The 16379-nt window shown below is 35.6% G+C and overlaps 1 protein-coding gene across 1 annotated transcript in view; it reads left to right on the top strand.

Annotated features, from left to right (window-relative positions):
• ZBBX (zinc finger B-box domain containing) overlaps nucleotides 1-16379 on the top strand; it is a 112005-nt gene that overhangs the window by 70803 nt on the left and 24823 nt on the right. Inside the window, exons 10-14 of the mRNA XM_024741894.1 lie at nucleotides 1228-1348; nucleotides 10338-10447; nucleotides 10828-10928; nucleotides 12100-12179; nucleotides 13952-14091. Coding sequence (XP_024597662.1) covers nucleotides 1228-1348; nucleotides 10338-10447; nucleotides 10828-10928; nucleotides 12100-12179; nucleotides 13952-14091 — 552 coding nt within the window. The remainder of the gene's footprint in view (nucleotides 1-1227; nucleotides 1349-10337; nucleotides 10448-10827; nucleotides 10929-12099; nucleotides 12180-13951; nucleotides 14092-16379) is intronic.

Raw genomic sequence — 16379 nt, 5'->3', positions numbered from 1 at the left:
ATCATTAATCTGTTTGCCAGAAAGTCTAGTTATTAGCATATTCACAAGCAAGTTAACCCAGGCTACCTGCCATATTTATTTCCTGGGAATGTGCCATTGGTGATGGGAGAAGAGTGAGTCCCAGGTCAGCTGCTTCATCTCCTTCCTCCTCATCACCCTTCTAGACTTGGGGGTTATCTCTCAAGCCAAGAGACTCTTCTCCATGACCTGGACAGAAAAAAGAGTGAGTCCTCATTTTTTTTCTCTTTCAGCTTCCCTGCCGGGAAATATTTTATTTTCTTATGAAAAGGAGGACTCACGGTGGAGGGCTCTCCTTTTTTCTATGACTTGCTCTTGTCCTTGACTCGTGCTCTTTCAGTTCCTGCATTCTTCTGATGGTGGTTCCCAGAACATCCTCCAGTTGCTTTCTTCAGCACTGCTCTACACTTTGGGAGGAATGGGAGTGGATGACTTACATTCTTTTGGTTTATTTCTATTGCTGGCATTTGGCTGTTTCTAAAAGCTATTTATTAAAGGCTGCAGTATGAGCTTGGGATTACTCTCTAGTTTCAGTCTATAAAAAAATAATTGTTTCCCTCTTTACTACTTCTCTATCTTCTCCCACATTTTTCCTCCTGTTGTGGTCATTATGGAAAGAGAGCTAATATCTAGGAGGGTGGAGAGACTAGTAACTCTGTATTTATGCTGCTTTCTTTCCCAGAAATCTCCATCAGTTTTAAATATCTTTGAATGGTGGTTTTAATTTAGTAGTACTTCAGAAACATCTTAAAGCATCTGGAAGTAAGTTGCCATGTAGATATAAATTCATGAGGACAATTGTCTCCTCCAGGTGCCATTTTGAGTTATTTATTTTCTGTTTCCCATAATGTGTAAATATTATTGTCAGTGGCTCTAACACGTACCTTTATGTGTGTGTGCATTTATAGAATATATAATGAATCCATTTGTATTTATCTTTATCGTGTAAAATAATTAGTTGCTTTAAAAAACCTTGTGAATCATAAGTTTTTTTTCATTTCAAGAAATTATTGAAGAAAACTATACAGTAATATAATAAATCACCAATATTTAACACTTTTGCATCATTTAAACCTAGAACTATTGATTATACAGACAAATGTCAATGCACATTTACCTCAAAAATGGTGAGTTCTATATCTTGAGAGAAGATGTGGTAATTTGTAGACTAGGTTACCTTAATTATGCATATTATGTTTATTTTTATAGAGTCATTGGAAGAATGTGAAGTACAAACTAATCTGAGAATTTGGACAGAACCACTTACGATTGAATTTAAAGAAGACAGTCTATCCTACATGGAAAAATTATGGCTTAAAAAACACAGAAGGTATTTTCTGATTTTTTGCATTATTAGTAAGAAATGTAAAAGCTATTTACGATCCGTGTGTGACATGCTTTTTTGTAGCACTGTTATTTTTGCACTTCACATTTGCATAAATAATTTTAAAGCAATATTAAATCCCTGTGAAGCTTCTACCGTTCTGATAAGAATTTTAATTCTATTTATAATGTGTGATTGATTTAGGGTTTGCCTTGAGAAGTGGAAATGTGTATGTGGGAAACAAGGCACAAATATGGTATAGAATTTAAACATAATAGTAAAAATAATGTGATAAATGAAAGCTTACTTTGAAGAGGTAATTTTTGAGCTGTACTCTTCAGAAACTTTTAAGTTACTTTTAAAGTTACTTTTAAGTTAAGCAGACCTTTGATTTTATAGTTTTATTAATAGTATTCAAATATATTTTATTCAAAGCCTATATCAATAGATGTAGCATTTCATAAGTGGTTTAAAAGTTAAATATCAAACCAAATCGATGACTGAGTACATGTTGGAGTCATGCATAATTTTACCATGATATAAGAACCTTTAAAGGTACCTTTAAAGGCCATGGTCTCAGTTTCCCCTATAGCAGTGCTACTCACACTTCATTGTGCCTATGAATCAGCTAGAGACCATGGCAAAATACAGATTCTTCTTCAGTAGGTATGGGTGGAGCCTGAGATTTTGCATTTCTGAATTTCTGATAGCTCCCATGTGATACTGCCGTGGGTAATGCTAGTCTCTGAACCACATTTTGAGGAGCAGGGTGTTAGAAAACCTGTCTAGAATGTACCTGAGGAGTGGTTTTCGAGCCCTTGCTTCATTCACTTCCAGTCATACAAAGCCATCTCCCGAGATGACCCACTCCATCCTTGGAACATTCTGTCTCCTATGATATCTCCTAGTGAGCTGCAATTTTTTCTGACTAGTTGCTAACTTGGTCCTAATTCTACCAATTAAACCAATACTGAGCCAATTGAATCTCTCCTCTTCATGGTATCCCTTCATATTTTTAAAAATCAGCCCTCACGACTTCCTTGAAGCTTCTGTTTGACAGGTTACCATCTGCCCCCACACCCCTTCAGCTGTTTTTCATGGGCAGATTTCTTTTCTTTTAATTTTTTTTTAAAATTTTGAAATAAGACATGCAATCAAGAGTTACAAAACAACATGAAGAATTTCCACTTGCCATTCATTCAGCTTTTCTAATGGTAACATCTTACATAATCATAGTGCATGTATCAACACCAAGAAATTAACATTAGTACAATATAAATCACTAAACTACACACTTTATTTGGATTCCACCAGTTTTTGTCACTAACGTCCTTATTCTGTTTCAGGATTCAATTCAGGATCTCACATTGCAGTTTTGTCCTATCTCCTTATCCATTGCAATTCCTCAGTCTTCCCTTGTTTTCATGACCTGGACATGAGTACTTGCTGGATATTTCATAGAATATACTCAGTGTGGGTCTATCTGGTGTTTTTTCATAATTAGATTGAGGTTGTGCATTTTGAGGAAGAATGCCACAGAGAGGATGCACCCTTCTCAGTGCATGATATCACCCGATCATACTATCAGTATATCTCGTCACCTGGATGTTAACCTTGAACACATGGTTAATGTGGTACTCACCAAGGTTCCCTGCTGCAAAACCACTCTTTTCCTTTCATAATTAACATTGTGGTCTGTTCAAGCTGTCAGAATACCATAGACTGGGTGGCTTATAAACAGCACACATTTATTTTTCACAGTTCTTAAGGGTGGGAAGTTCAAGATCAAGGTGCCAGCAGACTTGGTGACTGGAGAGACCCAGCTTCGTGGTTCATAGAGGGCTGTCTTCTCACTGTGTCCTCACAGGGCAGAAGGGGTGAGAGGTCTCTCTTGGGGAGAGACTAATCCCATTCATGGGGGTGCTACCCTCTTGACCTAATCACCTCCCAAAGGCTCACCACCTAATACCATCACCTGGGAGGTTAGAATTTCAACATACGAATTTTGTGGGGACACAAACATTCAGAAGAGAGCTTTCTGCTCCTTGCCCTCCACCAGTTTATGTCCTGCTCGCATGCAAAATATGTTCATTCTATACCAATAGCTCCAAAAGTCTTAACTCCTTCCATCATCAACTCAAAATTCTGAAGTCTTAATTCTAAAGTCTTATCTAAGTATCATCTAAATCAGATATGGGTGAGATTCAATGTCTGATTCATTCTGAGACAAATTGCTCTCTAACTGTGAACGTATGAAATCAAACACGTTCTGTGCTTCCAAAATACAAAAGTGGGACAGGCATAGGATAGATATTCCCATTCTAAAAGGGATAAATTGGAAATAAAAAAGAAGTAACAGGTCCTGAGCAAGTCTGAAACCTAACGGCGCAAATGCTATTAGACCTTAAATCTTGAGAGTATCCTCTGCTGTCCAGGCCCACTGGGATAGAAGCCCCACTTCCGGACACACTGAGGCAGCAGTTCTGCCCCGAGCTTTGCCTGGCAGGGGCTGGGCCCCCAAGGCTCTGGTTGGCTCTGCCCTGTGGCTTTGAGTGGCCCCATTCCTAAGATGGCTCTGAGCTCGGTGACATGCCTGTGACTCCCCTGGGTTTGAATTGTGTGGCTGGTCTAGTCTGGGGTCACAAGGGCAGCCTTGCCCCCAGGGATTTACTGGGCTGTTGCTCTAACGGGGCTCTCTGTGATGGGAGAGATAGCCCTGATGATTTCTGAATTGCCTTTGGGATCATTCTTCCATTGTCTTGGATAATAGGTCATATCTTCTGTTTAGATGGCTGACTGATCTCCCTGTGAGATGATCCTTTGGCCATATACTTCCTATTCTCTCCTGTATAGGTTGTGTCATACTTTTCAATATAAATATAAATAGGCTGAGAATGTTCCAAATCTTTAAGTTTTGCTTCTCTTTTGATTAATTCTGTCTTTAATTCATTTTTCTCTTCCTTGCATTTTGTTATGAGCAGTCATGAGAAACCAGGCCTCTCCTTCAACACTTTGCTTAGAAATTGCCTCGGCCATATGTCTAATTTCATTACTCACAAGTTCTACCTTCCATAAAACACTAGGACATGAATGCAATTCAGCTAAGCTCTTTGCCACTTTGTTAGCAAGGATTGCCTTTCCTCCACTGTATGATAAATTGTTCCTTACTTCCATCTGATACCTCATCAAAATGGCATTTACCATCCATATTACTACTGACATTCTTTTCAGGATTACTTCGGTATTCTTTAAGACTATTGAAGCTTTTTCTACAGCTCTCTCTTTTTTTTGAGCCCTTACCAGTATTGTCTTTAAAGGTCTATTAATAGCGATGTAGCCTTTTCCTAGCATGAACTTCAGACCTCTTCCAGCCTTTACTAATTAGCCAGCTCCAAAGCTGCTTTCACATTTTAAGGAATTTTATAGCAGCACCCCACTTCTGGTACCCATTTCTGTCTTTGTCCATTTGGGATGTTATAACAGAATACCATAGACTGGGTGGCTTATAAAAAACAAACATTTATTTCTTAATGTTCCTGCGGTTAGGAAGTCCCAGATCAAGATACCAGCAGATTCAGAGTCTGGTGATGGCCTGCTTCCTGGTTCATAGGAGAAATCTTTTCATGGTGTCTTCGCAGGGCTCTCATGAGCCTCTTCTATAAAGGTGCTAATCCCATGTGGGGACTCTGCCTTCATGACTTAATCACCTCCCAAAGGCCTCATCTCTTAATGCCATCACACTGAGTGTTAGAATTTCAACATATGAATTGGGTGGGGGGGGACTTAATCACATCACAGTAATAAATATTTTAGGGGAGATACTTTGAGATGATGCAAAATTCTGTTTTTCTTTAAACTTTCATCTACTAATTTTAGCATTTGTCAGTGGATTTTGCCTGTAGCAGTTATTACTCTGCTGCTCTAGTGGGGATTTTCTATTTCCTCTATTCCTTCTACATTTATTAATTGGAATTCTTCAAGGAAGAATATCTCTTTTCCCACTTTGGTTTATTTATTCAATTGTTTATTTATGTGGACTCATGGATATTTATTTTGGATCAATAGCCAATAAGATTGTCATTTATTTTTTGACTCAAGTTCCTGCTTTGATCACTGAGAACTCCTTCAGGTTGACTTCTCGCTCCTTTCAATACGTTCTTGCCATTTTTTGTTTGTTGGTTGGTTTGCGTTGAACATCTCTTTATTTTTCTAGCACCTGAGATGCATTTTCCTGTCCTAACCCGGGAATCATTTTTCCAAGGAACCCTGATTCCTTTTACTGGAGACTGTTATTCAGAAACCAAGATCTCAACTTAGGTGTGCACTTTGCTACTCAGGAGTCATAGATCCTAGGTTTTCTCAGAGAACATCTAGGAGATACATGTATATATACTAACCCAGGATACACACACAACTAAATTTACTTCTGTACCTGTCTACCTGGATATCTATTAAAGTAAACATGAGTTCATATTCATGCATCCAAGCCAACATCAACTGGTTCATTTACCTTCTCCCTTTGCTTATTTGTGGTTTCTTTCACCTGCAGTGAGAATCCTGGCTCTCAGTATCTATAATATATTTATTAATTTATCACCCTTAGTATATGTGTAAAGTAGTTTCAGAATCTCTAACTAATTTCACTGTGAGAAACAAATTTACCAATTAGAGTACACTGTGTATAGTGCTTTCTACAGTATCCAGTCAAAATCTTGTTTTCCAAAGTTGCTTAGGCCATGGCACTCATTACTTTCCCATCTCCTTTAGAGTGGTTCTACCATTCTTTGGGGTATGCCCATATCCTGAGTACTTTTTAAAATTTGAATAAACTTGTGTACAGTTCTGTGGGCTTTTGCCAGTGCCTAGAGCCATGTGTTCACCACAGTACTGAAGAATACAGTTCCATCACCCCATAATCCCTCATGCTTCCTCTTTCTTTAGTCAACCCTTCTTCCTCAACCCATGACAACTATTGGTCTGTTTCCATCCTTATACATTTGCCTTTTTCTGAATGTCATGTAAATTAAATCATAAAATATGTAGCTTTTTGCATCCTTCATTTAGCAAAATGCATTTAAGATTCAACCATGTTCTTGAGTGAATCAAAGTCTGTTCCTTTTTATGGTAGAGTAGTATTTCATAATCATGGTATATATTTTATCCATTCATCTGTTAAATAACATCCTGCTGGTTTCTAGTTTGGGGCAATTATGACTAAATCTATTATAAACAGTTGCATATAGGTTTTTATTTGAATATAAGTTTTTAATTCCCTGGGTAAATACCTGGACCAGGATGGCTGAGTTATATGGTAAATGTAGGTTTATCTTGATGAGAAACTGCCAAACTGTTTCCGAAGTGACTGAATAGTTTTGCATTTTTTTCTGTAATGTGTGAGAGTTCCAGTTGCTCCACATCCTTTCCAGTGCCTGGTATTCTCAGGTTACTTTTTCTTTTGATGGTTGTTTTAACAGGTGTGTAGTTACATCCCATTGTGGTTTACGTGGCAGGGTTTTAAGTTCGTATATAGACTATTCTGGTTATTCCTATGTAACTATTGTCCAAGTTGTCTGTATCTCTTTTAAAGTATTATGTCCATAACAGTCTTTCAGGTGTGAAACTTAGTAGTGTATATCTGTCAATTGCCTCTTTTTAGCTTAGGAATTAGTACATAAAAGTAATCCCAAGGTCACTTATCTTTTTTAGTAGCTGCCTTTCAAGGCCCTTCACACTGAGTTTCCTATACAGTAAAAGAACACTTTTGTTAAATGACTGACTTCATTTCTGCCTGTAATTTTCATATTTTATAAAAGGCTTAACAGGCTTATAAATATATGTTCTATTGCATTTTGTTTTTATATCACTTTTCTATTTGGATAGTAATGATTTTTGTATATTACCTGCCAATACGTAAGTGTTGATACACCTTAATAGCAATCTTAATATCTCCAGTGGTTCTTTCTGTTGTAGTTGAGATAACATTGGTTTATAACATTATATATATGTTTCATGTGTGCAGATTATATTTAACACTGCAACCTGCTCACGACCAAAAGTTTAGTTTCCATTCGTGACTGTGCAGTTGACCACCTTTACTCATTTTGCCCTCTTCTACTCCCCTCCCCCTCTGGTAACCACTAATCTGTTCTCTGTATTAATGTGTTTGTTTTTGTTTTGTTTTGTTTGTTTATTTTTGATTTTTTTATATTTCACTTATGAGTGGAATCATTTGTCTTTCTCTGACATTTTTCACTTATGCTATCAAGGTCTATCTATGTTGTCACAGATGTCAAGATTTTATGTTTGCTTATAGCTAAGTAGTATTCCATAGTGTGTGTGTGTGTGTGTGTGTGTGTGCGTGTGTGTGCGCGTGTGTGTGTGTATAACCACATTTTTATCCATGCATCTGTTGCTGGGCACTTAGATTGTTTCCATATCCTGGCTACTGTAAATAAAGCTGCAAAGGGATACATATATCTTTTCAAATTATTATTTTCATTTTCTTCAGATAAATACCTAGAAATGGAATAGCTAGATCATATGGTAGTTCTATTCTTAATTTTTTGAGGAATCTCCATACTGTTTTCCATAGCGGCTACACCAAATTACATTCCCACCAACAGTGTATAAAGTCCCCTTTTCTCCGTATCTTCTCCAACATTTGCTATTCCTTTGTGATGATGGCCATTCTAGCAGGTGTGAGGTGATATCTCATTGTGGTTTTCATTTGCATTTCCATGATGATTAGTGATGTTGAGTATCTTTTCATGAGCCTGTTGGCCATCTGTATGTCTTCTTTGGAAAAATGTCTATTCAGATCCTCTGCCGATTTTTAATTGGGTTCTTTGGTTTTTTTGTTGTTGATTTATATATCTTAGATATTACTTAGATATTAGTTCCTTATTAAATATATGATTTGCAAATATCTTCTCATTTGGTAGGCTGTCTTTTCATTTTGTTGATGGTCCCCTTTGCTGTGCAGACGCTTTTTAGTTTGATGTAGTCCCACTGGTTTATTTTCTCTTTTGTTTCTAGTGGATCTTTTAAATGCTAGGAAAGTTTCATGAAAGAGATCATACAATTTGGATTTAGAGTATTTTAAGGGTGGATATTAAAAATTAGCTGGTATTTCTACTCCAGTTCCCCTACTCTTTTTATTATATGTACTTCTCAGTTCTAGCTGATCATCAGAAGCATGGGGGGAGGTTTTTAGAATGCTGATTTCTCCTCCCGGCCCCAGACAGACCTAAAAATCAGTGTTTTTAAGGATGGGTATGAGACTCTGCATTCAAAAAGATCTTCTCTGGTGATTCTGATGCAAACAGCCTAACACTGATTCACAGTGTTAGAACCATTCATCACAAGAATGATTTGGTCAATTTGGTTTCCCCAAATGAATTGGTCAATGCTCAATACATATTTGTTTAAATTTTAAAAAAGGAAAATCTGGTGAAGTAATCCTATTCTAAAGCATATGTCATCTTTTATTTATGTGGCATGATCTTTTGACATAGCAATTGTGTTAGGGTCCCAATCCAGAATGTAGAGTTAATTTATTGACTAACTAGTTGTTTGTTCATGGGCAAATCACTTTAATTCTCTTGGTCCAAATTTTATCACCTGAAAAACATTGAGTTTGGAATAAATAATCTAAGGGACCCCTTCAGCTCCAGTGCTCTATTAACTAGACTCTCTAAGTCTTTGGTTCAGGGCTTTCCTCCTAAAATTAGGTAAGTTTTCACTTCATGAAGGAGTATCTGGATATTAGTACATTTATGTGTATCAGTGATTGAATTTTTAGTACAGTATATCTATGTCAAACTGGAAAGAGGCTGGTGACCAGATGCCAGTTTGTCTTTGAACTTTACTCTTTAATATTTTCCATCATTTAATTAAATTTTGGATGTAAGATGACATGCTTTTCAAAGCTGGATAATATATAAATATTTTGGAGTGTTCTGATATATACATTACATATACTGGAGAAATGCACATAGTCACAGTTTGCCAGGAGATCATTAAATTTTTAGTACCTTTGCAAATTGTGAGAGAGGCAATATAGAGTAATGATTAAGAACATGGGCTCAGGGAGGCAGACTGCTTGAGTTCAAATTGTCTTTGCTGCATTTACTACCTGAATGACTGAACAAGTTGGTTTACTTCTTTGTGCTTTAATTTTCTCATCAAACTTAGATAATATTAGCACCTATTTAATATTCCTGTTAAGATTCAGTACCCCAAATTGTTTAGAACATAGCCTGGTACATTTTTTGCATTATTGTCACCAGCTAATATTATTAAGAAGGCCCTGACTTTTATATGGGGACTCAATGAACATGCATAATCTAGAAGAGCTGTGCGGTTTAAGGGCAGTTAAAAAGTGACTCCCTTCCTCATGGTTTGGGACTATCCTTTGGAACCAAATGCACAAGGCCTCTAAGAATTCCTGTGCTTCATTGCCTTGTATGTGAGACAGACCTCACCAGACCTCATTGTTAATTAGATAATAGATGCTACAGCTGGAACACCTCACATTCTTATCGTGGAAGCCTATTTTGTTACGCGACTGGCTTGGTGGAAGTTCAGAAAAATGTCTTCAGTTCTCTTAGAACTTATCAACATAATGCCAAGTCTGTGAGATACAACACACATTTGTAAATTAGCGTTTTAAACAGTGTGATATGTTTCATGGATTCCATGTGTTTTTTTGCAAAAATACCGAATTCTATCATAACTTTGATTTTCATCCTAAAGGAAAAACAATAAGATATGAAATTAAAAACTTGTGTGATGTTCATTTGATTTACAAAATTATTTTAGTGGATTAAGATTATGTTATACAGTTGTACTTTTCTTCTGTGAATTAGAGGTATGGCTATGGTTTTCATTACTAATTTTGTAGACTCACTTGTTTGTGAAATAAATCAAGATCTTGTCTGGAGAAATTTCAGATAATGTACTTCAGGCTTTTAATTGCTTCTTTCTTGTTTTGTAGAACTCCACAGGAGCAACTTCAAAACATGCTAGTGGACACCTTTATACCTCAGCGTAAAACCGGTAGTGAGGCACAGTGTTCTCAGAATGAAAATGATGAAGATAGTGATGGTTAGTTCAGCCTTAATTAGATATTTTCAAATTTACTATTTCAAATTATATACACTGAGCATGAATCAGCATCTGCTTTTCATTTCCTTTACTGTATCGTTCTCAACTGCACTGTGTACACTTTATCTCCAGATCAAAGTCATGCACACTCTCCTTGCCATTCTCTAGATTTACTTTGCCTTAGTTTAAATAGTTTCATTTAAAAATCGAATGTTAAGTAAATGTGTATTTTTCTTGAACTGGGAAAATTGACAGTATTTATTCCTTTGTGTGGGTGCACAGGAGAACATTCTTCTTCTATTGTTGCCTATGTTATTTGAAGATGAATTATCAGGTAAGGTATATGCTTTGATGATATTATTTTTAATCTTATTTTCTAGTTGAAGATATCAAAATACAACCCCCAGCCCTTTTTCTGCCAGTAGAAGAATTAAACATAGAGAGACCTGAACCATCTCTAAAAATAGTCGAACTGGATGATGTAAGTTCATAATGCCCACTCATATTACTTAACAAACAGGAAATTCATAACATACAGTTACAACTACATGTTATTTTCAACAAGATTTCTTGTTGAAATAAATTTACAAGTATATAACAAGTATTATAAATTTACAAGTATTTGAATTTAAATATGCTGACAGGAATACAACAGACTGTTATTTTAATGTAGACAGTAAATTTGTGAGCTAAATTGGTATTGTGTCATAGTATGGGAGATGAGAAGACGTTTCACTCTTTTAACTTGTAGAAATGTAGTTTAGTGTTTGTTTTATTTAGTTCTCTGTGTTATCAGGCTTTTTAACAAAGACTATTCTCATTATATGATATTTATTTAATAAAATTTGTATAAATTTAGTTTGTTGAATGTCATTTAATATTTTCTATTTAAAGGAAAAATAATATTAAGATTTAAGGGATTTAGTATAATAATAAATTGAATACAAACCTCTAGAAGACACCAGGTAGAATAAGCTGGAGCTAGAGCCAGTCAGAGCTAGAGCTCCAGGCTGAAGGGTTAAGTTGTGATAAACTCAGTGCATTTCTGACTTTCTAGTCCTCTAGTAGCTGAGTTACCCACTGTCCTCAGCGTTGCTCTTACTATGGTTGTCACAGAGAAGGACTACAATGAGGAAGTACCTTTTTAAGTACTACTTTCTTCTCGAGGTTAATAGCTTCTGCTGTGTGTGTGTGTGTGTGTGTGTGTGTGTGTATGCCTGGCAACATTTTTATTTCTGCTCTGGATAAATAGAAGATTCTGAACAAATAAATACATACATGCATGTGTATTTGTGTGTGCCCTTCATTAAATTGTTGATGCATATGGTATGACATGCTGGCCAAAGAATGAAAAACATCTTAATCACTGATCTACTTGGCGCTTAGTAGTTACAAAATAAAACCTAAGTTGTTATATTTGGTTCTGGGTGTGATAGTAGTGATAAATGTACTGACACAGCAAAAGCCCTCAGCAAATATCTGTTGAATTTGTTTAGTTCTCCTAGAACTAATGCTCTATGGCATATAGTCAGAGAGCTCATGACATTTCTTTGTGAGAAAAAAAATTCTCTAAATATTATGCACAAATTAGCTGGTTAATGTATTATAAATTTGTTGAACATACTAATATTATACAACATGCGTTTAATAAGACTGATGAAGCAGAATTTGAAGAACCGGGAAATGTCGTGCCTTATAAAGTTGAGTTAGCAGTTGCAGACAGTCAACAAAGGTAAGATCTTTCTAATTCACTTTTGATACTTATTAAAAACTCGTAAAACATTAACTATCTCTTGAGAAATTCACAACATTAAAAAAATGTGACTTTAATGTTAGAATATATTTTATTTAAGCCATGTTTAAATTTGGGTACAATATTACTAATATTTATCAGCATTCAGTAATTAGAAAATTATCTATAATGATATGTTTATACTCTTACCTAATATCTGGATTATTTAATAGATGCTTCTGTATTTAGGAATTGTTATTATTTGAAATGGCCTCCCAAGTCATATATTTCATATGAACTTCCTTACTTTCTCCAAAGATACTCTTTGGATTTTTCTTCAGTTTGTTATGAACCCTAAATAAAAACAGGTACGTTAATAAGTTGAGAGACAAGAAAATCCCCCAAACTATAGATTACTTCCTAGGTAGATTTTACTGTGTGATAAATTAAATAATGAATCATAATGATTCAGCTTGTAAATTTTTTTTAGAATTTTGTCATTTCCAAATGAAAAATAATATCTAGCTGTATCTGTTAGTAATGCTAAAAATTATTCTAAGTCCTCTTTGCTGTTGAAACTTTAGCTAGGATTTCACGTTTTGACTACAAAGCATTAAGTTGGGTAAACAGCAGAATGAAGTTCCTATTAAGTAGCCCCTACACCGATTCTTTGTTTGTATGTTCAGATCACCTTAGGCCCCTGTCAGCATTTTGGAGCAGCAGTGGGCCTAAGTGATGCCCTCAGACCCAAAAAGCCCCACGTTTGGACACATAGACCCAGATATTTAGCAGCAAATGTGCTTTTGGCAGGAGACAACCTTCTGGTCAGTATATAAGAGGTTTATATGCACTACTATATCCCTAAGGAAATGGATTTCTACTCTCAAACTTGATTCTTTTATATATCTTATCACAAGTCTTTGACCTCCATGTTAGACAAGGCAGAGAAAGTTACTGATTACAGTTTGGCAATAGTTTTGCATCTTGGGTTTGGAGGTGCCCATAGAGCGTGTCTTTTCTAAGAGTCATAAAGCATCATTAGTGACACAAGAGGACCTTTTTGGTTAAGCATAATCCATGAGTTTTTATGATGGTACTATGTAGAGCTTACATAAGGCTATGTAAGGCTTTTGAACCTATAGCACGTAAGGCTTTTGAACTCATATAGTTCATGATGAACAAATAAAAAGTTTATTTAAGCAATAAAACCTTGATTTCATGAGCTTGATGAGATTGAAAGATAACTCTCCAGTTTTAGAAGAAAGACCATGAGAAACCAAACTTATTTCAGAATATTTTTTTTTTTGGTGGTACGCGGGCCTCTCACAGTTGTGGCCTCTCCCGTTGCGGAGCACAGGCTCCGGATGCGCAGGCTCAGTGGCCATGGCTCACGGACCAGCCACTCGCGGCATGTGGGATCCTCCCGGACCGGGGCATGAACCCGTGTCCCCTGCATCGGCAGGCAGACTCTCAACCACTGCACCACCAGGGGAACCCCTATTTCAGAATATTTTTAACAAGAAACTGTCAATTAAAAATTTGTAGTTAAATCAGGTTTGTCCCAGTTGCCTATTTCCTTTAAATTCATAATACTGTTTAGTTACTTGTAGTTCAGAATTGTCCACAGTACGTTGAAGCAGATATTAAATTAATGTGAATAACCCTATTCCCTTAAGGTTTTACTGTATTTATTTTAATAAGCTGGGTCTTTTAACTTTTTTATATATAATTTCTTTCAACTCTTTTCTTTTGCTTGTCCCTAAACATGAAAGTTGCACATTTCATGATTATCAGAATACTTTTCTATATGAAAATGACATCCATCAACATCATATTTTCACCAAGGGAAAAACACACCTCTTACATCTTCATCTGAGCAACAACACTTCTTATTGTAAAGATGACTCAAAAGGTAACTTTTTTTGTTGTTGCTTAATATTATTAATGGTGAATGTTAGTAACTTAATAAAACCAATAGGTATTGCAGTATGTAAAAGCTTTGCCTATTTTGCTGTTCATTTTAAACCCAGAAGATTTAGTCCTCAGGAGAAAATTGGTTGAAAATACATAATTTTCTATCAAATACTCTTTTTGGTCAATGGACAATGGTATTTGTATCCAGAGGAAAAAGCAGCCAGTATAGGACTACTCTAAAAGTTATTATGGACTGAGCTAGCATTTAAAGGATTACATAGATGGGTTTTTAGTGACAAAAGTCTGATTGACACTTTTGTCCTCCCTCCCTTGCACTAAATCTTTTCCTAAAATATTTAAGTTTGTGTAAAGTTTCACATTAGTGGTAAAACCAAAACAAATCATCTGTTTATATATCTACATTGTTATTACTAGTAGTACCCTTGGGATCTATAGATTAGAATACTGTGTGCTAATGTCTGGTTTTAATTTCTAGATGCTGAGATCATCATTTAAAGACAGTCATAGCAAAGTATCCTGGCCTGCGAGTCAGGTTTTGTTTTCATTTCTGCCTTAAGTTGCTGTGTGACCTTGAACATGTCACTTCCTTTCTTAGATCTCACTTTCCAAAACTAAAATATGGGAACTAGATTGTTTCTAATCTGCTTTTATCTACTTAGGATTTTATATTATCTACTTAGGATTTTCAGAAAAACCAATAAATATATCTTATGTGAAGAATTTTAGAGATGCCAGAGATCATTATTTAAAGTGACTAGTTGTAAAACTGATGATTACCTTTTCATTGGGAAACAGATGGTAGAGAACAGTGATTTGTAGTCATCATGCTGGTTTTAACATTTTCAGCTACGAAGCCTCTAAATCATATGACAATGAACTATACCCACATGGGAATTTAGGACTTTACAGGGCTCCAGGTCTAAGCCAGAAGGTATTTTTAACCTACCTGGAGCATGGAGTTCCAATTGCCTTTGGGAAAATGCTGAATACAAATGCCCATTAAGTGTTACTTTAAAGATACTTAATTTATTTGAATAGACTTTATTTTTTAGAGCAGTTTTAGGTTCATAGGAAAATTGAGCATAAAGTACAGGGTTCCCATATACCCTCAGACTCCACAAACTCATATCTTCTTCTACTATCAGCATCCCAAACCAGAGTAGTACAAATTACTTAACAATACTTTGTTAAAATCAATGAACATAGACACATCATTTTTACCCAGAATCCACAGTTTACATTAGGGTTCACTCTTGGTGTTGTACATTCTCTGGGTTTGGACAAATGTATAATGACTTGTATCCAACATTATAGAATAATACAAAGTAGGTTCAGTGCCCGAAAAATCCTCTGTGCTCTGCCTTTTCACACAAACTTCCCTGCTAACCCTTGGCAATCACCGATCTTTTTACTGTCTCCAGTTATGCCTTTTCCAGAATGTCATACAGCTGAAATCATACAATAGTCTTTTCAGATTGGCTTCTTTTACTTAATAATATGTATTTAAAGGTGCCCCATGTGTTTTCATGGCTTGGATAGCTCACTTCTTTTTAGTGCTGAATAATATTCCATTGTCTGAATGTACCACAATTTATTTATACATTCACTTATTAAAGAACATCGTGGTTGCTTTCAAGTTTTGGCAATTATGAATAAAGCTGTTATAAAAATCCATGTTTGAGTTTTTGTTTGGACATAAGTTTTTAACTCATTTCGGTAAATACCAAGGAGCACAATTGTTGGTAAGAGTATGTTTAATTTTGTAAGAAACCACCAAACTGTCTTTCAAATTGACTTTACCACTTTTCATTCCCACCAACAGCAAATGAGTCTTCCTGTTTTTCAAACCCTTGCCAATATTTGGCATTGTCAGTGTTTTGGATTTTTGCCATCCTAATAATTGTATAGTGGTATCTCGTTTTAATTTGAAATTCTCTAATGATGTATGATGTTGAGCATCTTTTCATATGCTTATTTGCCATATATATCTTCTTTGATTAGGTGTCTGTTAAGGCCTTTTGCCCATTTTTTAATTGGGTTGTCTGTTTTCTTACTGTTGAAAATTTTAGAGTTCTTTTGTATATTTTGGATAATAGTATTTTATGTATGTGTTTTGCAAATATTTTCTCCAAGTATTTGGCTTGTCTTCTCATTCTCTTAGCAGTGTCTTTCACAGAACAGAGGTCTTTAATTTTAATGAAGTCCAGCTTATCAATTTTTTCTTCCATGGATCCTGCCTTTTGTGTTGTATTTTATTTTATTTTA

The sequence above is a fragment of the Neophocaena asiaeorientalis genome, unplaced genomic scaffold, assembly GCF_003031525.2.
Source record: "Neophocaena asiaeorientalis asiaeorientalis breed wild unplaced genomic scaffold, Neophocaena_asiaeorientalis_V1.1 scaffold211, whole genome shotgun sequence".
Classification (NCBI taxonomy): domain Eukaryota; kingdom Metazoa; phylum Chordata; class Mammalia; order Artiodactyla; family Phocoenidae; genus Neophocaena; species Neophocaena asiaeorientalis.
The sequence above is the reverse complement of the archived record's forward strand: the minus strand, read 5'-3'. Positions and strand labels throughout refer to the sequence as shown.